Here is a 22,363-nt window from a genome sequence, read left to right on the forward strand (position 1 = left end):
TTGTAGGTAGAGGTTTTTGAGCCCTGAAAACAGCACACCTCACGTGGGAGGTATCAGGGAGGCCAGGGAGGTTGTCCAGGTTGTACAAGTCTTAAAGTGGGCGATTGCAGTGGGCAATCTCAGCAAAAAAACTTGCTGCTGCTTTGCTAATCACATCAGTCCACCATCATGTCTAGACTGATTTACCTGGACAGTTGCAAATTCGTTTACCACAATCTTTCCATAAATGACAGGAGCTGATAATGAGGTTCTGTCTGCACAGCTCCATGAGCTGATAGAGGAACTAAAGAATACATGACCTAATTCCAAAATAATAAGATGTACTTTAAGAAAGCAGTAAAAAGTTGTCCATCCTCACTGATGTGAATAGACATATCCAGACTGACTTTTAGGTCAAAAATAGCTCATCTGATGTGTTTCTGTTCCCCATTAAACCCCGTTTTGTGAATAATTTTTCTCTTTAACATTGCTGGTTTTAATTCTTACAGGTTGTTCTCCATCCTACTCCTAATAGCCCAAAGCAGTCAGAGTGGCACAAAATGACTGTTTCCAAAAACTGCCCAGATCAAGACCTGAAGATCAAGCTTGCCGTGCGAATGGATAAGCCTCAGAACATGAAGCACTCTGGGTAAACATTTGTCTCCCTCTGAACTCATTTTGTTTTGACTGTGCATTAGGAAATTTCTCTTTTTTTTAAGATTCTGAAAGAGAAACTCTTTTTCTCAAGTTCACAGGAGGTGAAAGAGAAAGATAAATATAAAAATGGCATTAGTTCAGTTCTTTTTAGTGCACTTTCCATATTCTTAGCGTAGTCTTTTTTAATCCGAATGAGCTAAACAGTTTAAATTTTAAACAGTATTCATCAGGAAATTGCTAGTTATGCTTTTCCCTGTGAAGAAATAATAGGTGAACTGCCCAACTCTCTTGCTGAGAATAATATAATTTTCTAAGTTATTCTTTGTTTTCTTGTATTGGCTGCTCAGAACCACAAGTGCAGTGATTTTTTATAATGCTGCTTAAAACTCTGAGGTTTATAACATCAGCTTGCTGCCAGAACTGAGGTTGTCTTTCTGTTGATATTAGCATCCATACCAAAAAGGACAATTATTACCCTATTCTTGGACTAGCCAAGGACTCAGTGCCCACATCAGCATCACTTGGAATTTTGTGGCTTAAACGTTCATCAGGAGTATGCTGGATCTCTTCTGGTATAAGGAACCCCTACCATAACCAAAATGAAGTGTTTTTCTATTTCTTGAGCCAGAAAAAAAGTAATTTAATGATACATAAAACATATTAATGCTGAATAATATCCTTGTGTTTATTATTAGCGTGGTGCTGCCACTAGTTTTGCCATTGTCTGTGTCACAGTGGCCACTTCATCATAGAGATTAAATGCTTATTTTGACATTAATTTAAAAAGTTAATTCTTCCTTTCTAGAAAACAGTAAATTCACTCCTGCTGAGAAATTATTCAGTTTGCTTGAATAATCTGTAGCCAATCAATTTCTAGGAATTCAGCTGTTCAATAAAGTGTCCTGTTTAGTCAGTCCAGTGGATACTGGGATCCTGAGCAGTGGGTTTGATGTAGAAAGTATCCCTCTGTTTGGCAGCTCCCCTCAGCCAAATGGTTTTGTGAAGTCTTAAATTAACATTAGGGATTTCTCTCCCTTAATTCTTCCGTTGCAAATGTAGTCTTTGCCCATCTCACCATGTTGTATCTATACCCTGGCATCAAAGTGCTTCAAATTATGAGCAAGTTGAGAAAGACAAAGGGAAAGAGAGAATTAATACTGTGTAATGTTGAGTCTTTAGAAGCTTTTTGTGTCACTTTCTTTACAGGATATTTGTTCAGGCTAGAAATAAACACATTTGTGAATGCTGCTGGGCTTGAGAGTCTTGTAATTACTCCTGCTCATGCAATAACTTCATTTTCTGGGTGTAAAGAAAAACAAGAGAACAACAGATAGTTACTTGTGTAATGAATTCACCTGTTCTTTTCTCCTAGGTATTTATGGGCCATTGGTAAAAATGTTTGGAAGAGATGGAAGAAACGATTCTTTGTCCTGGTCCAGGTAACAGATGTAACTAGAAGTGATCTTAAATCACAACATGAAATATTTAAGTCTTTCCTCTGGTGATTTTTGGTGCTTTGTGATTGATGCTGAGCTGTGGTTCTCTGTAGGGTGTGTGTTAAGTCATGGATTTTTTTCTAAGCATATACATGTTCTCAAGGATATCCCAGCTTTGAGTTTCCAGATGCTTCTGAATGCTTGATGAAATGGTGAATCAATTTTAGTGAGGAATTAATGAGGTGAGGAGGAAGCTCAGTCTGTCTTGGCTGGAGGTTCTTGGGTGTAGATGCTCTTTTCTGAGCCTCCAGGTTAAATTTGGAGCCCACTCAAATCTACAGAAGTTTCATCACTGGCTACATCAGTCAGCATATTGTTCTTGCTGTTTATCTTGCCTTCACATTCATTATTGCTTCTCATTGTTTATAGCTCTCATCGATCATTTTGCAGTGTCTTCCTTTTCCCTTTTTTTCTTTCTTTCACTTTCTGCCCCCCCAGTTTCAGTAGACGTGTGTATTTGACCATGATTAAGAATTTCAAGGAAACAGATAGATGTCCTTTGTGACCTAAAAATATCTGATCAATACTTTGTGTGTTAGATCTTCCCTCACCTTCCAGTGGCAGCTGAAACCACTGCGTGTGGCCCCAGTGTGAGTGATCCATCTCACACCAACCTGAGAAAGCCACAGAGTCCTCTTGGGTCCATCTCTCTCTTCATTCTCTCTAGACTCTCAGGCTATGTTGTCTCCAACTGTGAGATATAAAAGCTTTGTACAGAGTCCTGTATGAAAGCAACACAGAAATGCTCTGATGAAATAACATGGGATCCAACTGAGATCTTGTGCCAGCACAGACCTAAAGTGATCAAGTCAAAGGGTGAAATCCTGCTGCTACTGAAGCAGATGGCAGGTCTGCTGCAGAGGAGCAGGGATTTCACGTCTTTGTAAGAACAGAGATGGTGTAAACCAGGTGCACCCAGCTCCACAGGTGGCATGGAGCATGCTTGTGTGCTGGCTGTCCTGTGCTGGTAATGGCAGGAGTCCAGGCAGTCCATCTTCACCTTACACAGCTGGCTTCTCTGGTCCTAAATCACCTACTGTAAACTGACTAGTTTGGTTTGTGTTAATTATTGCTCCAAGTTCAGCTGTTTCAGTAGGAAACTTAATTGCATTCATTCCCCATTTGTCCATCACTGCTGGCTTCCATAGCACTAAATTGTGGGGCAGATAAGAAAACCCATCCTTGGGAAGTAAAGGGGATTTATGATGTGTATGACCCAAATAAGTAGGAGGCTATTTGGAGAGACCTGTTGAGTACCTAGTCCAATAAACAAATGTGATCAGCAGGGACAGGTTAAGTGCTCGTTTTGGACTCCACATGGGGTCAAAATGGCCACAGAGATGGGCAAGTTAGTGTAGAGCAGCCACAGGAGATGCCTTCATCCCTCTTTCCTTTTGGGAACATTATGCACTGACCCTGTTCTTTGGCAGAGATTGAAGGATTGCTTTTCTCTGTATGTTTCCTTTATTATGTTCTGAAATGAAGTTAGAAGTGCTGTGGCAGTCTGTGATTACCTGTAGAGCAACCGGTATTGCTTTTCCCTGAAAGACAATTCAGTCCTTTTAGATCAAGTTCTCAATTATTTTTTTTTTCTGTGAACAAGGATTCTCCAAAGCAGAGAATCATCTTTCCTGACACGGTTTCTCCCATAAGTAAATCTGTTGATACTCTTCTGTGCAAGGGTTTGCAGGTTTGGATGTGGATTCCCTTGTCTCTCTTAAGGAGCCTTTCTTCTGGCCATTCAGTGTGGTTGCATTTGCTTCTCTAGTTTTCAGCTGCTACATATTCTTCAGCTTGCTGTGGAATCGAAGCTCTCAGAGTTATTCCATGTTTTCTCATGTTACTAGGTCTGTATTCGTCAGTTGGCATATCAGAGCAGAATTTGGCCAGAAAAGCAATTCATTTGAATAAGATGAGCAGACTTTTGCCCCCAGAGAGTCTCTCTAGCCCACCTCAGAAATTCCAGCTGCCACTGCAGCTTCTCTGTTATGTTACCGTTTGCTCAACATTTGGTGCAATGTAAAGTGTTCTGCCGTACATCAAATATAAACAAGAAACACTCTCTATGCAGTCCCTCAGATGTAGTTTGAGCATATTGAACATGTCAGCAGGCAATAAAGATGGAATAAAAATACTTTGCTGTCCGTATGTTTGTCATTTGCTTTTCATGCAATGCAAAGGATGGGTGCTGATACGAGCAGGGATTGGCAGTAAAGGTGTTGATGTCCAGGATGCTCTGAACTCTGCTAAACCACAGACAGAAAATAACCCCCACAGGAAGGTGAGCTGGCTCTGTTATGTAGAGAATGGACAAGGAGCAGCCCCTCTTTCAGGAGCTCGCTCATCCACACCGGGCTCCTGCCTGCAGCAGAGCTGAGACATGGAGTCCAAAGCATAAAGTCCCTTTGGGGTATAATGGTCTGGTCAGTCCATGACAGTGCCAGGAGGTCAAGGCTGTACATTTGGATGAATAACTGAATATTTTATTTCTGATCCCTTGTCTCTGTCCTTTACCTGTAGCATCTTCTATTGCAGCCCTGTCTCCTCTCTGCTTGCTTTGCAGAGTAACCTCCTCCTCCTCCTGATCTTGTGCCCTCTCCTGCCCCTCTCTCCCCATTTCAAATGGACACAGCCTCGATACCTTCAGTGCTATTGGGTGGTACCACTCTGCCTTTTGGTACCAGCAGTTAGGAAATTTGTGGTAATAAATACTTAAACTCTTCATAACCATTTAAACAAGGCACAAAGGTGCCAAACTGCATGGGCGGCACCAGGGAGGAAGGTGTTGATGGCAGTTTGTCTCTTTTGTGTCAGCGGTGCCTCGCCGGCATGAACAGAGGCTTTGCGCGCGTATGGAGGAAAAGGAGCTCTGCTGGGAGCGCTTCCACTGCTACTTGGCTTGTGTAAGCCCTGGGGAGAAGGGGAAAGGAGCAATAAGTGCCTTGTAATTTGGGTGGAATAATCCCTCGCACCTTCTGTGTCTGTGCAACTGCAAGGGTTATACAGGAGTGGAGTGATTTGTTTGGGTATAGTGGGTGTGAGCAGTTCCTTTGTGCCATTTCTAGACCTGAGCCTCACCTCTCCAGCACCTGCCTTGCTGGGTGGACTTGGCTCAACCCCTCGGGGAAGGTTTACAGCATGACATGGTTGGCAGAGCTGGTGTGTGTGCTCCTCCAGCACGAATCCATGCATTAAGAGGGGTTAGTTTTCTCTTCCAAATGAATCGCAGTCCTCTCTGCATGCTGCCCACCCTTCTCGTAGACACCCTTCGAGATGAGCAGCAGAAGAGCAGAATACTGATTAGATGTAAATTACATGGCAGAGACTCGTTACTTGCCTAATTTTAAATCCTGAGATATGCAGTGTGAAAGTGATGGCAGAATATGGCCCTGAGCTTGGATGGAAATGGTCGGCAGCATCACAAGTGAGGAAAATGCTTCGTAAAGGCAACCGTAATGCCAGTGGCAGTGGTAAGCAAAAGCAGTGGAGCTATTTAGGGCAAAGTTCTCCATGACTGGTTAGGAAAGAAAATGTACATCCACTGCGGATGTTTTAAGTGTTCCCTAAGTTGCTGTATCAGCTGCCTGAGCACAGCATACAAATTTCAGCCAGTTTGCCAGTTAGACCCTTGATCATGCAAAGGCTGGGATTTTTGATAACTGACAGAGCTTATATTAATTCTTTGCAAGGTCTAACGTGCTGTACTGGCAACAACACCATGGCTGGTTCTGGTGGGTTTGCTGGCTTTGCGATAGAAATTTCTTATAATGATTCTTAAGGGCAAGTGAATTAATTACACTGAGATTTCAGACTGAATCTGTTCTTCTCTTGTCATAACCCCATTTCTGTGCTCTGGCAGCATATGGGAAGTAACACTCCATGGTACCTGGATGACATGTCTGCTGTGTAGCTTGAAGCAGTTTTCAGCTGATTGTGTCTGATGGTGTTTGCAGAATGTTGTTGGAACCAGATCAACTCTCTGCAGATTAAAACCAGTTGCAGTGTCTATGCCTGGATCTATTGTTCTAGTGACAGACTCCCTAAACTCAGTATAATTTAGACTAACAGTGACAGTTCATGCTTTTAGCAAAACTCAGCTGACTCGGGATAAATTGAAATGAAGTAAGTGTTCGGTAACTCTGAATAACCACCAGAATTTGAAAATAATTCAGCAGAATTGCAGTGTTGCACACCAGCAGTCTTAGACTGTGGTCCTCAAGCCAAGGTAAATGACCCATTGGCTGGTCCCCATAATCATATTAAATCATGTTTTCTGTTAGACCCTTGCTGAAAACTAGGCATAGGTGGTGATTCTTGAGAAGTCTTGAGTATGATGATACATACAAAATGTCTGGAAACTGCTGGTTAAACAGATGCCACAGCCTGTTACATCTGCCTGTGATAGGTCCTGCACATCCCATCCATGCTCATGTGGGACACTTTCCCACCACGCAGCCCTACCCCGGAAGAGCACACACACCTCCTGCTTGAAGAAAGAAGTTGAGACAACTGCTATGTGCAATTTTTTAGAGCTGAATGGATGTGCTGAGATGTGAAATCTGTGTTGTTTTCACTTTTTTTTTTTCTTTAAGCTGGATCATTTCCTCTGCTCATTTGTGTCAGGAAAGGGCTCGGGAGGCAACATACGGCTGCAACCAGAGGACAAGAGTCTGCCATCAAAGTGTAAAGCTGTATTACAGCTGGCAGTATCTTCGCACGGTTTCTCTCCCTTGGGACAAAATGCATGCTGTTAATCTAGGAAAGGTCCATTTAAGAATTTAACCCAAATAGGGTGCCGTTGTGTCAACAGTGAGAAAGGGGGAGGCGAATGACTGAGCTCAGAGTGTGAGGCATGACAATTAACAGGTTTGAGCAGGATCCTGGGGAAAGCAGTGCTTGCTAGAGCAGGAGTCTCTGCTGGAGAAACAAGGACGAAGTCAGGACTGGTTAATGCATATCTACTGTATTTATTAATCAGTTGGATTATATAGCTGGTGACAGAATATGGTCAAGTGCCAAGAAAGTCAGATTTAATTTAGCAGCCTGGGAATACTGAACTTTGGCATTTGTCTCCCGCTGTCTTCTTCCCCTTTCCTGAATTTCTTTGTCTTTTTCTCTTTTCCCCCACTTCCTTTTCCTTATGTTCTTTTGTCTCAAATTATTTCTCAAAGCATTTTCCCTCTTTTGTAATGAACCAGCCAGGACTGCCTTGGATTAGTTCCCTTCTTTTAGTTTCTCTCAGTTCAGCTTCCTTAGATGCTCCTTTTCTGGCCCTCATCGAGTCCCTGGATGAAATCCCAGCTGCTTTGAGAGTTTGTCCCTCACTGGGCAGAGATTTTTCCTCTGTCTTCCTTCAGTTTCCTCTCTGTATCTGTGTTTTTTCCAATTACTCAAACCATTCATCTTGCCCGTCCCATCTGCTCGCTCGCTCTCATACTCAGCTATGGTTCAGTGTGAACTCAGCAGGCTGTAAGATTAATTTGTGCTATTAACTGTTTCACTTGTCTGGCCACTTCTGAGCTTCTACATAAAGGAGGCTCTGTAAAGCACAACATTTTAGAGGACTGATGAAAGGCAACTGCAATCTCCACTTGACCCTACAGTGCTGTTCAGCAGTGAAGCATAACCATGACATACCAAGTCTTCTAGAATCTCATTTTCTTGGGTTTTGCTTTACCACTGTTTGTAAATGGAAGGAGCCACGTTGCACCAGTAGCCATGGCACCAGCTTCTCTCTGACCTCAAGCAATAAATGCTTTGGGCAGCAGGATAGGGCACACAGGCTGGTTAGCCAGTCCTTGAAGTCAGTATCTTGAGTTGTTGAGATGCAGGCACTCTGCTTGGCATAGCTGGCACCTCTTTCAGAGGCCATCGATAGCCGTGTCCTCCTTCCAGCCTGATCCTAGCCTGCTCGTGCCAGCAGGCTCTACAGCATTCCTGAGCTTGGGCTTTACCCTTGAGCTGTGTGAGTAGAGAAAGAAATATGAGGTGAACCCAGCTGAGCCCTGGCTTACAACATGTTATAGACCAACTTGAAGGTTTGTCTTAGAGGTCTCTTCTACTAACAGCGTAGGGCATCTTCTTTAAAGGAAATCATGTGCATGCTAACAGGAGAGACCTCTGTCCCAGGATGGCTCCACCAGAGCCTACAGTCTACATCTGCCTTTTATGACCTTTAACATGAGAAGTACAAGCTCTGAGCATTACTGCTGTGTTGGTATGGTTGGCTATTTGATGGGGATGAAGAGTATTTTCTGGGTCCAAATAGGAGAGGAATTACTTTTATATGAAGAAGAGCCTGAAGTTCAGACCTTGTGTTCAGGGTCGGAGAAGCGGCAGCTGAACTACTGAATGAATTTTACCTGTTGCTGTAGAGCGTAGAGGGGAAGCAAAAAAAAAACATTAGTGGCATTAATGTTTTCAATCAACGTCAGTGTAATTAGCACTTATTTCAGGAATTGAATTATCATGCAGTCTCTGAAGTTCTGGCTGTCTAACGCAGGGAAATCAAATCCTTACCTCTCAGATGAGATCTCCAGGAGTTTCTCATTAATCAAGTACGTTCCAAAGTTTCTCCAGGAGATGGCAGCAGTATACTGCAAGTACAACTGAATGAACACTGCAGGAGTCTGAATGTTGTGCTGTGGGGCACTGGGTTATTTTTAGATTTCTTCTTGTTAATCTTTTTAATTTTTGTGTTGCCGGTACGATGGTAGGCATGCAAAGTTCAGAGCATGGAATATGCACTGGTGTGCTCCTGCTATTGGTCTGTTACTTGTCAATCTTTCGTCAGTGCTGGTAGTTTTAAGGAGGATGCAAGATGCTTAAAGCATCACTTTTAGGCTTACTCCCACAAATGTGTTAATGATAGGGTTTATTCTTAGGTGGCTCTTGGAGCTGTTCCTGGAGGAAGGCACGGTGCAGGCAAGGGCTGCTGGAGCAGGCTGGCAGTGAGCAGAAACCCATAGAGGGCAGCAGTAAACCGAGTGGCGGCTGGGAGACTCTGTGCCAGTAGATGGGTCTCCCGACTTAGATAAATTACATTTTATTAGTGATAGATGTCACCAAAATAAGGGCTGCATGTGTCTTTGTAGCCGAAAGATTTGGTTGGAGTTAGAGGGCAAAACCCTCAGCCCAGCCATGCTCCCACCTTTCAGGATGTCTCCCAACTTCCAAAAAATGACGAGCACGACTCTTTGCCACCCACTAGAGTTTAAAAGTTTCCTCCAGAGGTCAAGAAAATGTCCAGACGAATAAAATTACGTCAGGCATCCAGGATGTGACACAACCTTAACAAAGTCATTTGAAATCATTTGACAGTAAATTTCCCCGTGAGTTCCTAGCCTGGGGCACGGAGAATCCTCTCCTCTCCTCCTCCCTGGACGAGCCTCTCGCCGACCATCCAGATCGCAGCAGCCGAGTACACACGGGGTCTTGATGCGGCCTGATGGGCTCCTAAAGGCGATTCGGGAGCCTGGCAGAGCCCCCGCAGCTGAGTCGGCTTCCGTCAAGAGCCTGACATTGAATGTATCGTGTCATGCAGATGGTACCTCAGAGGAGTGAGAGCTGCCATTTACAGCACTGATGACAACAACTGCCGAGATCAGTGGGATCTTAAGATTGCTTTAATATGACTGGCACCTAGCAATTTAGCTCACATTGTTTGTGACAGGGTGTCACTCTTGCACTTGTCTGGGGATGAATGATAGAGGGTTATAAACCGTGGAGCTTCCTCTTTTGGAGGAAATTAAACCGCTGTATGTACTGATGTGGAGAATTAGATGCCTGCCGCAGCAGGGTGTGTAAAGAGAGGTATTTGCAGAAGCCTGGTAAAAAGTTTAGTCTGTCTCATATGGACAATGACCGTCAAAATTACCCCACCACCCCCAGCCCCTGCAAACGTGCTGTCAGCGCGCAGCGTTTGTAAGCGCTTTGGATTGCCTTGTGCTGACCACACGGTGCCATCTTAGCTTTGTGATTTCCTTCAGGTTAGCCAATATACATTTGCTATGTGCAGCTACCGGGAGAAAAAAGCTGAACCTCAAGAGCTGCTGCAGCTCGACGGATACACTGTGGACTACACGGACCCACAGCCAGGTACGGGGCTGACGGGTCCCTCTGCGCCCGCGGGTGCTTGGCTCACCACACGTGCAGCTCCCCAACAGGAGTCTTCTCTCTCTCTCTCCCTGCCTGCAGCTGAACTGTGATCAGCATTATTCTAAATATGTTTGTGTTTATACTGATCATTAGCTATGCATGACTTTACTATAAATAGATCCAAGGAACTGTGCTAAGAGTTGCACCAGAGGAGAGAAAGACTCGTCTCTTCTGGGGAGCCTAAGTGAATTAAACGTGTAAATCCCAATGAAATTTGATTGTGAACTGAATGCTCAAACTGAGTAGTGATTCTAACCTGTGCCTTCAGTTTATATTCCCTAAATTAAAGATTAACAGCTGTGCCTGTCTTTATTGTAGAAAATATTTATGGGACCAAGCCAGCAGTTTTACTTGCCCCATTCTCTCTCTGATGGATATCAGCATGTGGAAGGGGCAGGGACAAAAAGGGCTGGTACTTGGAGATACCTGTTGAATGGTGAGACCCTTCTCCAAGTGGAAGAGGGTCCAAGTAGACTTTTATTTCAGCGGGGCAACACAATGAGTGTGGTGATTCTCCCCATGCCCTGGATAAGGGTATCCCCAGAGGAGACGAAGAAAGGCACGGTAGGTTGGTTGTCAAGACCTTTATTCCAGGTTAACGGTCATGTTATGGAGATGGGAAGATGTGTGCCAAATCAGGGAAAAGGCAGAAATAAGGGCATCATCCAAGCACCTTTTGTGCACTGAAAGCACTGATGCATTCGGTCTAATGGGGAACCTCCCACCACATCCCTTCAAAACCCATTTTTAATTGGGCTCCAGTGCTGCAACTCACATGGGACCTGCACAGATGGATCTGTAGGTGAGAGAAGCAATTAATCCAAGAGTGTCAGGGCATGTTTTAGTAATCGGAGTGCAGGATGGTGGGCTGTCTTTCAGGTGAGTTTGATGCAGGGGAGGGGACTGAGCTGGGAGCAGCATGGAGCTGGCTGAGGTGACACCCAAGCAGTGGTGGGGTGGGCAGCTGGGGAGATCCCCTATCTGGCCTCAAAGTCTGTGAAACTGCATTGTCACTTCCTTTCCTGCCAGGTTTGGATGGCGGCAGAACGTTCTTCAACGCTGTGAAGGAAGGAGACACAGTGATTTTTGCAAGTGACGATGAACAGGACCGTATCCTGTGGGTCCAAGCCATGTACCGAGCCACCGGCCAGTCTCACAAACCTGTACCGCCTACCCAAGTGCAAAAGCTAAATGCTAAAGGAGGAAATGTACCCCAGATAGATGCCCCAATCTCTCAATTTTGTAAGTAAATAAGTTCTCCTAGAAAGCAGAAGTCTTTGATGGAAAGATTTTCTGCACTGATCAATATTCGCGCACATGTTTCTGATTTCAAAATGAAATGTTTTTTCATTATCATTAAGCTGCTTTTTACATCAGTAGATCCAGAAGCAGTTAACCTGTGTGTTTAGCACAACCAAACCCAAGAAACAATATTCCTTGGGGAACTTGTCAATGGGTATTTTAAAGTGCAATACTTGATGGAGGAGAGAGACTGGGATCTGAGAGCCTGAGACCCAGCTTGCTTTTCACAGACACGCGTCTTACCCCCACACAATAAACTGCACACCCAGATCAGAGTGATTCATTAGTGCCATTAGCTGTCTATCAAATGCATCACGTGCCCAGAACTACAGGTGCAAATCTTGCAAGTATGAAATGCACACACAAAAAGAGGTCTCCTGTTGAATATTCAACTGTAGGAAAACATATGGTATTTTTAACAGGTTGCTTTGCAGGCCAGTTAGATGTGAATTTAGAGCAATCATCTTTTAAGTCGTAGCTATGCTGCATGTCCTGTGCAGTTATACCCAGTTTGCTTCATTTGAAATTTAGAGCAATTTCTTTTGTCTTGCAAATGTAATTTGATTATAAACCACACAAATGCCTCCTCACTCATTTTTCTTGAAGGTCTCAATCACATGTCTGCAGCCCCTTTGTTATGTAACATACAGCAGTTCTTGTTAGCTTCAGCAAAAATTAAGAATTATATCATTAAATATAAGTAAGGAAAAGTGGTAAGTCTTAAAGAATTCTCCTAATTAAAGCAGATTTTAACATTTTAAAATAGTCTTTCTAAAGCAGTTATGGAGTATATTGTTACGAGGAACTCAGAAAATCTGCCCTTTGCTTGTCAATAGCATTTATATTTGTCTTTTATATTTGACTTTTTCATGTTGGTGTTTATAGAAAACAATAGTGCAAGACATACAGCTATACAACCAATGTTACAGCAGAAAACCTCTGCTTGATGCTTTTTAATTTTTTGTACTCTCCACATGCCTGCATATTTTGGCCTCCCTTCTGTCTTGCATTGCTGCTGCTGTGAGTGAGATGTAGTGTGATGCAGCGCGGTAAACCTGCAGTGAGTGTTTCAATTTCAGTGGCCCTCATCCTCCTCATCCCAGTCAGGTCACTGACTTTGGGAGTGCAAGGTGTAAAGAACTGGGGTTGGGAAGGAAGAGCACCTCTCAGAAAGTCAAAATGGGAGGTAGGAATTGACCTCTTGTAAGTGGGACATTTACTGGCTGTAATTAGCCTCTAGCCTGGTTGAGTTGTGCTGACCTGAGACTGCATCCCAGAGATTTTTATGTCCCTCTGCCCAGTGTTTAATCAAAGAATTCTTGGAAATAGCAGGCATGGGTTCTTCTACTGCTGCTTTTTTACATGCTGAAAGCCTTCAAAGCCTAGCAAAGGAGAGCAGCAGAGGGATGCTGCTTGTGGCTCCCTTTCCTAACAAGTGATGCTGAAGGATGCTCGTAGCTGTGGGGTTGGTGCACAGAGGGTACACTCCTGCTTATCCCAGCATGATTCCTGTGGAGTAAGATGAGAACAGAGAACATCAAACTAGGGAAGCACCTTTCCCTTCAGTCGTTTCCCATCCCTGCAGACATCAGACCTGGAGAGTTTTTTCTGCTGGGTAGATTCCTGATGTTTACAGAGTTTTCACTTTGTTGCACCAATATGTTGGTGGGCAAAGGTAAGGCTTGTGTTCCCAAACACATCGTAGTAGCTGTAGCAAAATCTGCCAGGAATTTGAGGAGGAAAAGGGAATGCCCAGGGCTGTGGACATTTGAGTGTGATGTCTCCATGCACAGCCAAGCGCTGTGTGCATGGGAGAGCTGAACCCCTCTGCTTAAGAGTACCTGGGGTGGAGAAGGGGCATCTTGCTTGTCCTAGCCCTTGAAAGGAAGCAGGGAGGTCAGTAGCTGAGCCCAGGAGTCCTCTCTGCAGCCCACAGCCCACAGCCCAGCACATCCATCAGAGCCTTGTGCTGCTCATAGTCCTGCAGACTCTATCAGCCTGACTGTGCTCAGAGCTAGAGAAATGCCACAGGTTTGACCTTGTTTTTCCATCTCACTCGCCTGCCAGGAGGCAGGGATCCCTCATCCTTGCTTCTGGTGAAAACAGCCAATATTTCACTCCCTGGTTCCTCTAGGGCATCCTAGGGGGTCAGGATCTGACCTCAGTTTCTCTCACTTGTTCTCATGCTAATGCCAGCCCCAAATCTGGATCATTTTGCTTTTTATAACACCACCACCCTCTTTCCACCCACAATGTATTTTTCGAGAAGCTGGGCGGCTTCAGGCTCCCCTTTTTGCGGCAAGCACTGGGAAACCCTCTTGGTTGTGTTGTGCTAAAGCCTGGAAGAGAGAAACTGGTCTGCTCATCAGTCCATCAGTTTGATGATGACTTGCTGCCTCAGCATCCTCTGGGCTAGTGTGTTTTGACCTTGGTCTTCCTTCTTCCTCCTCCTCCTTTGAATCTAGATTCCTCTGACAGGTTTTTGTGCACATCCTACAAGAGGAGTAGGGCAACATGCCATAGTACACCTTCATCTCAACAGCAAAGGCTGCTCATTTTTCATATTTCAATGTCTGTACGTGGCAATGCTCATTGCAAAAGTCATTGGGTGCAGCAGTTAAATAATCCAAAGCAGGAGTGAGCCATGCATGCTATGATGGCTTGTCGGGACTCTTAAATGCACAAATACATATCTCAGCTCCTTCAGTCTTGAAATTCAAACATATCAAGTATTGCATTTTTAAAAGGGTCTTGGTTTGTTATTGGGTTTTTTTGGCTTGGGTGTTTTGGTTTGGGGTTTGTTTTTCTTTTTTTTTTTTTTTTTTTTTTTTGCCTGCAGAAAGGTAAGGACTTTTGCGAAACATTTTATTCTTGTACATTTATCTTTATACCTGTCATTTTTTTTTTGTGCTTATTAGAGGCTATGGTGAATGAGGATGTGCAAAGAAGTAAATGTTAAGCCATTTGACGAGTAACTGTTGTTACAGCTTTCATGTCGTAGCAGTCCAAGACGGCTCATGCGCATGCATGCACACGCAGAGAAAATCCAGCCCTCCACGCCTGGCATGGAGCTGTCTGTCACACAGAAACTTGGGAAGGACATATCTTGCTCTTTGGGAAACTTGGGAGAAATAGTGAATTCACTTGGTTCCCCCCTCTTTTGAGTTAGTAGATACAAAGATAGAACAGCACTCAAATTCTCATCCACAGTTTGATGGCAGCACTTGAGTTGGAAGCAATCAGACAGCTCCGAACCAGGGTGGAGTTTATTTTATTTGCTAATCAAGTACTGAAAAAAAAAATAGATCCTGCTATTCATTAATTTTTGTATGACTCTACAATTCCTTTTATGTGGGTGAACAATACCTGTTAGAGTGAAAAGTTTTGCTTTTTTTTGTTTTGCTACAATTTCAAAGAAAAACTCCATTCATGCAAAGCTGTGCTTTTCTCCAGTGTTCGCATTATAAAAGAAAAAAACCCAAACTGTTCTTGTTTACTGTTGAAACCATGCACAGTATTATAGTCAATAATGCTGCCAATACATATTACACCTTTTGGCAATATTTAAGCTTCATAAAAGTGGTCACTTGTCTGAAAGCGCCAGTCTTTGTTTGTTCTGTGTTAGTGATGCATCAAACAAAATTCCCAAACATGCTCAACGTTCTTTTTTTTCCAAAACCCTTTTCTTTTTAACATGAAAGATTGGTCCGTACTTGTTTTATGTATCACTTGTGGTTGTATTTAATTTTTTAATGTCTGTTTATATTTAATAACTGTTAATCACACCATATACAAAGAGTTGGTTGTTTTGAGAATTTGTGATGATTTGTTCCCCCATAATAAGTAGCGAGGTTTGTTGAGCTGCTTAAGAAATTTTCAGCTATAAGTGGTTTTCTTTTTGGTTGATTTGATTTTCTTTAAGTTTCTTTTTCATTCTTTGCTTGAACCCAAATATTTAGCTGCTAGGTTAGGGCTCCTGTCTGCTTTCCTGAGCCTTGTTGCTAGTCTTTATGTTATTCTGGTTTGTTCCTTCTTACCCTGCTAACTTCTAGCTGGACTCAAGGGTAAGTGCTTCCCTGTAGCTAGCACAGCTCAGATAATCAGGCTAGATTATCTGACGTATGCAATGTGCTTTTTTTTTTTTCTCTTAAATCTTTCTCATGTTTAGATTTTGTAGTACAAACTTTCCATGTTATTTTCCTGAATTGAGGTTTGAAATGTAAGTTTCCATACTGAAATTGGGATGCATGTGATGTTTGCATAATTGCCTTCTCTCCCTGGCTTTCACATTGGCATCAAGTGATCCTCTTAGTAAAGCCAATCATTAACATTTCTATTTTTCATTCCAAGATGTAAATATTAATTAACATCACAATAAAACTGTAAATAATACCTTCTTTTGTTTCATGGAATTTACATCTAGTTGACTGCTTCCTGCCTGAAAACAGATCATTTTGCACTCTGACAATATCCTTTCTCTCCGTGCCGATGATTAGCTTGGTGCAGCGCACCAGAGTGCGGGGCTAACCATGGACACCTCAGGGTGTAGCAAGGTAGGGCAGGAGACCCCAAGAGACCTAGACAAGGTGCAGGACTCCAGAGGAGACCCCCAAAAACCCCTCCACGCATGCCCTGTGAAAACAAGCCTGAGTCATCGAGGTTTGATAGTTTCCTCTCCCATAAACTCATTAGGGGATGATTTCAGCAGCAGCTGGCAGCTCTCTGGGTCACCCCAGATTTGGAGATGCTGGCCCACTCAGACCTAAATGCATTTGTCATGGAGGGGTGCTGCTGTTCCCCCAAATTATCATAAATTAATCTTTTAGCATGGGTCTCAGTCACCAATCAAAGCCATACTTGTCAAAGCACAAGCCAAGGCGATTGCTATTTTACCTTTTCCCACTGGAATACCTACTCTGAAAAATATAAAAGCCCAAACTTGTGCTGTAAGACAGCTTCTCCTCAGTCTTTGTTCAGTCCTAAGTACACCCAGTACAAATCCTTTATTGGTGTTAAAAGCTTCTTCTCTAATATCTGGTGAGTGCCTGCTTTCCTTAGGAGGGAACAGCATCAGTGGGTCATGAGAGCTGGCAAATATGTATCCGGAGTATCTGAATGCAATTATGAGAAGGAACAGGCGGTGTCATCCCTCCTGGCCATCAAACAAGACTCCTTTTTTCCTTCTTGCTCCTTTTGTTTCTTCTTTCTTCTTTTTTCCTATGTGTGAGTATGTGCGTGTGTGTACAAATATCCCCCTGGGTATAGCAGGCAGAATTCCTTCTCAGCAGACACTTTCTTTTTTCTTTCTTTATTTTATTTTCTAAATGTTTGGATTTCCAAAGAGGATTCTTGTCAGACTTTACCTCAAAAAAATGCACAAAAGTTTAATTTGAATGAAATACAGATTTTTGCCACTTTGAAAGAAAGAAAGAAAGAGTGAATGAATGAATGAACTTGATTTTGGCAACATTACATGTATTTGCACTACTATGCATTGCTATCCTATTAGATTATTAGTTTTGTGCTTTAATTGCTTTTTTTTTTTTTTTAGATAGTTAGAGATATCATAAGAACGCTGCTGTGTCTTCTGTATTGTCAACTTGCAGATGCTTCATTGCAGGAATGCAGAATTAAAATGTTAATTCAGTTCTCACGTAATTTGCATGAATTTAAAACTAGCCTGTAAATCACTTCTACGTGCTTTAAGAAGCCTGGGACTCTAACTTATGAAATACAAATTCACAGGTTTCTGCAGTCATCCAATTCAAAATATTTTTAAATAGTTATAAAAATGCTGTGAAACAATGTTTTGTACTCTAAATAGTTGTTCTAAAACTGTGTTTTTGACTTGCAACACAAGGAATTATGTAAGTTCATACTACAAATTCTTATTCATTTAATGACCAAGCATTAGATAACTTAGATTGCAGTTCAGTGCCTGGTGTGTCTGGTGATTTACAGGAACATTCATAATAATTTATTAAAATTGTAACTGAAGCAGAAAAGAATTTGTTTACAGCAGGGGAAAAAGCCATAAACCACAGAAATAAACAGGCAATTAAATTTAAAACTATCTTCTAACATGGAATAATATGAAAGGGAAAAGAAAGAGCTCTTTGCTCTGCAGCTGAGAGGCGAGTTGAGGTTGCTGCAGCGGCCGCAGCTCCGCGCAGGGAGGAGGTTTGGGGAGGAGGTTTGCAGAGCCCTGTGCACACACACACACACACATATCACTTCTCAGAGGTGGCAATGTCGCAGTGCGTGGCGAGGAGGGGACTTGCTAAGTCACCAGCCAGCACTGCCAGCAGCTCACTCACAATCCACCTGGCAGTTTCCTGGTGCAGGGGTTTAGTTTCTCCCCCCCAGAACACTGGTGTTTGCTGGTGAAGCCTCTTGCTCCACACAGCCGGACAAAATGAGGCTCTCTGGCACTTCCCTGGGTGTTTCTGTAGCGAGTCACAGTCCAGGTGTGTCCGTGAGCTCTCATATAGTGGTGAGAACACGAGGGGACCCCGCTGCCCCTGGGAGTGGGCGGTGGGTCGCGGTGGGCACACAGTCACCCACCACCGCGGTGCATTCCGGCACCGCGCAGCCTGGAAAACTTCTCCTGCTTTGCCCAGCCAGGCCAGTGAGGAGTTTTCTAGAAATATCTGTAAATGAATAGCTGCCATCAATCATTGTCATTCCTTTATTTCATGTCTCCTGATGAGGTTGACTAGTGTCATTGTTTGTTACTGTCCAAACCACATCTTCATTCTTGTAATGTCAAGCAGATATGACAAGCACACATTTTCCAGATGAGTAAGATACAAAGTCACCTTTTAATTTACAGTTGTTTGATTTTTTGTTTGTTTGTTGGAATTTTATTGGTTATTTTTATAAGCAAAAGCATTGTAAAATTTACTGGATGTTCAGTTGCCTTTGATACTAAAACAAAGTCACTCATTATCGAAAAGAAATAAATCTGGAGTAAGAAATTCTTACAATAAAATGGCTACCTAAAGCCTTTTATAACAAGAATTCTTTTATGGAGCTTGTCCCCCACTATTAACTTCACAGCTCTCAAAGCAAAATCTGCCAAAATTATTGCTGGAGTAAAAGAAATGCAGAGGGCAGGGAAATACATTTTAAAAAAAGAATGAAAGATTTGACCATTTTGTCTCTTCCTTTTTAAATAACAGTTAGATATAGAGAAATACAGCCCTCGGAGAACCAAACAGTGGGACAGTCCTTTGGTTTTCATTATTCTTGTTGTTGTTGAATTCTTTGTGTTCCTGACACTGGTAGATTTTTAAGACTGATTTCAAACACTTGTAGGAAGGGGTTGTGTGACAGGGGGTTAGTTAATGAAGTCAGCGTAAAATGCAAACTGGATAAAAACGAACAAAATAAACCTGGCAGTATTAAAAGAAGGCAGTAATGTAGAGACCAAGTGTGATACAAAAGGCCAAAGTCTGCAGTTTTCCAGAAGAAAGGTTCGTGGAGCCTGTGCTGCCCATGTCCCTCCTCTGGCAGCCTCCCTCCCGAGACCACCATCAAACACCTTTCAGCTGCAGTTGTGTGGAGCTTGTCTAAATATGTAAGATAACTTTTGTGGGCCTGCAGCAGCATTTCGGCTGGAGCCCTGAACAAAGAAGCACTAGCGAGCTTGGCACGGCACCTTGGGAAGGGATTGCAAATTACTGGAGCATCATATAACTTTCTTTCTTTGGTTTCTCCTTCCTTTTTAGCTAGAATAACAGAGCAGGGTCAAAAAAGCAGCCGTATTTGACTGAAACAATTAATTTAAAGTACTTACAAATTGGCTGTACAGTTTGGGTGTGAATATTAGCCATTCTCGTTTTGTACTTTGTTTAAGATCACATGCAAACTGTACAGGCCATTTTGAAAGAAGGTAAATTAGACGTAAACTTATTTCAAATGCAGATGTTGGCATTATTTTAAATTGCAGATATGTGTCTGAAGTGGGGTAATAATATATTTAGATCTGTTCTTTTTTTCTTTGTGTATTGCCTAGGAAGTTTAATGTTTTGGGAAAATTCGATTCCTGAATTTCATTTTTAAAACTGAGTCCATTGGAAAAATCAAAATTCAAAAAGAAACTGTAAGGTTTCTGTAAGGGGTGCTTATTTAGAATAATTAAGGGAAGATGAATTTAGTGTAGGATTGACCTCTTTAACCTGCTCCTAGTTATTTTTAAGAATTTTGGCCCAGAGCAGCATCTGGCCCAGAGTTGATATTCCATTTGAAAGAAATACACATTTGTATTACCATTCTTCACAGGCATCTCTAGTTCACATCACACCAGCTGTATCCCCTGGGTGGGCAACATGCACCCACCCAGCCCTGCATCTCTGCTGATGCAAAATGGTTTGGCCGTGCAAGAGCTGCGGCGCTGGGCTTTGCAGGAAGAGCTGCAGCTGCTCATCTTCCTTCCCATGGCAGAAATCCACATTTTAAACCACTGACTGAGCATAAGTCATGTGGATCATGCTTTTCTGGTCACTTGAGCTCACGCAGTGCCATGTCTGATGTCTCTCTTTTCATGTGGTTGTTCCGAGGTGGAGAGCTTTGGGGGAAATGGGCTTTCGAGCAGGCACCCAACGGGATGCTCAGTAAGGTGTGGCTTCAAAGTGATTAATGAAAGTAAAATTGTCCCTGATTATGGACAGTTGTGAAGGACATTTAATCACTGTGTCTGTTCTCACACTTGGCAGGGAACTGTCTGTGCCCCTGCCTTGGGCAGGGAGATTGTAAAAAGCCCAGCCAGACCCTCAGTGGAAGCCAGCGGTGCTTCGGTCAGTTCCCACCAACCAAAGGTCTGCTCTGTGCCCACCTTGATCAGAGAACGTAACGTGGGGAAAAGCTTATTAGTCTGGAGTAAAAAATATTCATTTCAAACATGCTTTCTAGCACATATGCTCAAAAAAGTTCACCAGCTAAAGGGCTAGAGGACTCTTCAAATTTCCAGCTGATTTACTCGGCTCTCGGAGCCTCGTTGGCTGAGCAGGAGGATTGACAGTGTATCAGGGCTTCTAATTGAAAAGTAATAAAATCTCTGAGCAAAACTGGCAAATGAAGGCCTCCAGCCAATTTGTCAGCTTGCAGTCAACTCCAAGGAGCCGGGCAGAGCAGCAAGCCATTAAAAATAGTCTGATAATAGCTGTTAAAACATTTTGCGGGCACTAGGGATGGAATCGAAAACAGCACAGCCGAACTCTTTGGGACTGAATGCAATCAAATCCATCTTGACCGGAAGGGACAGAGAGGAGAGGGCAGAAAGCTGTCAAAACAGACAGGAGCCAACCCATGCCACAAGCCCCAGGGCTGGGTGGGCTTCACATCCCATACCCAAGGGTGCTGGACAGGTGCCCTGGAGGTGATGCGCTCCTCAGGGAAGTTGTCCCTGTCCCCCGAGCCAGCCCTTGTGCTGCCACCTCACTCGGCACCATCAGGAGCTTCTTCTGTCCCTGTGCTGAATGCACAGAGCTGCTGGCGGAGACAGAGGGGGGAATTTTGGGACCAGGGAGGGAGGTGACATGGGGGGCAGCAGGGCCCAGCACATAGAGTGAAACAGGGGAGCAGACCCTCAAAAATTAACCAGCTGTAGGAAAAACGTCAGTGTTTATTCAGCAGGGTTTTAGTGAGGAAAATTGCCAGCTACAGCTGAATTAAGTATTCCTAGCAGCTAATTGAAATGTTACATGTTTTAATTTGTCTGATTTCTTTCCAGTGGGTGATGTTATTTATATAGTTTGTATATAGATAATGACAGACTATACAGAAAATGTAAAGATTGCTTCCAGTGATCAGTAATGATCATTGAGAGCACTGACATGAGCGAGGTATTTAGAAAGACATGCCATCCTTCACAGCTAAATATTGAATAGTAAAACATATATAAAAGAACATTCGCACTCTCATTTAAAGCTCTTCTGATTTACTTGAATTTTTTTTAATTAAGGATTTTTGTGGGTTTTTTTCTGGTAAAGAGGGATTTTGTTTTAAAACAAATAGAGTTACCATAAACTCCTATTGCGGAAAACTGCATTTTTGTGTCCTTTCAGCCACATTGTTTCAAGGCCACCCAGTTCCCGTAGGAGGCTATAAACAGGGGAAGGATTTAAATCCTATTTTCTTTGTCAAGGATTTGGCAAGAACCCATATAGTAGGAAGCTGAGCACAGACAAAACCGAGTGAAAGGTGTCCTTTAATTCCCCAGCCGCTGGAAGAACAAAACCTGCTCCCAGCAGGGTCCCGGCTGGCCGCACCCAGGCCGGTTTGGCGGCTTCATTTCGACTGCTGAATTCGGTGTATTTTTAGTTAACCATGTTGAGATTAATTAATTAGCCCCTAGGAGTTAGTGCCCGTAAACGTCACCCAAAGCAGAGAAGTGTGAATACGTTGAGGCTGTTAATTCACCCAAAAATGGCAGCTCGTAATCCAGGCAGAGGAAATTCAGTCTCTCCGTCGGGATGACTGGCAGCTCCGGCGCCCTGTCGGGTTACTGCCTCTGTGACAACAAACTACATATCAATTTAACTTCTTAGCAATGCTTAAAAGAGCATCTTTTTATTTCAGTGAGGTAGCATTTAAAGTTGCCATTAGGAAAAAAAATTGCCGTGGGGAAGACAAACATTGGCATTTGGATAAAGAACAACGTAACTGGTCTGATACCTAGAAAACATAGCAAATGTAGAGAAAAATGCTACAGCTGTAACTTCATTAGAATGGCAGAATCTATTACAATTAACCACAGCTATCTAAATAGG

General features: G+C 43.1%; 1 protein-coding gene across 14 annotated transcripts in view; it reads left to right on the top strand.

Moving 5' to 3' along the window:
* Nucleotides 1-22,363, top strand: part of CADPS (calcium dependent secretion activator) — a 211,321-nt gene that overhangs the window by 101,873 nt on the left and 87,085 nt on the right. For all 14 annotated transcript variants that reach the window (XM_064667325.1, XM_064667312.1, XM_064667320.1 and 11 more), the window contains exons 8-11: nt 489-628; nt 2,009-2,075; nt 10,121-10,229; nt 11,319-11,531. In XM_064667325.1, the coding sequence (XP_064523395.1) occupies nt 489-628; nt 2,009-2,075; nt 10,121-10,229; nt 11,319-11,531 (529 nt within the window). The remainder of the gene's footprint in view (nt 1-488; nt 629-2,008; nt 2,076-10,120; nt 10,230-11,318; nt 11,532-22,363) is intronic.

This window comes from Pseudopipra pipra, chromosome 11 (genome assembly GCF_036250125.1).
Source record: "Pseudopipra pipra isolate bDixPip1 chromosome 11, bDixPip1.hap1, whole genome shotgun sequence".
NCBI classification, from domain to species: Eukaryota; Metazoa; Chordata; class Aves; order Passeriformes; family Pipridae; genus Pseudopipra; species Pseudopipra pipra.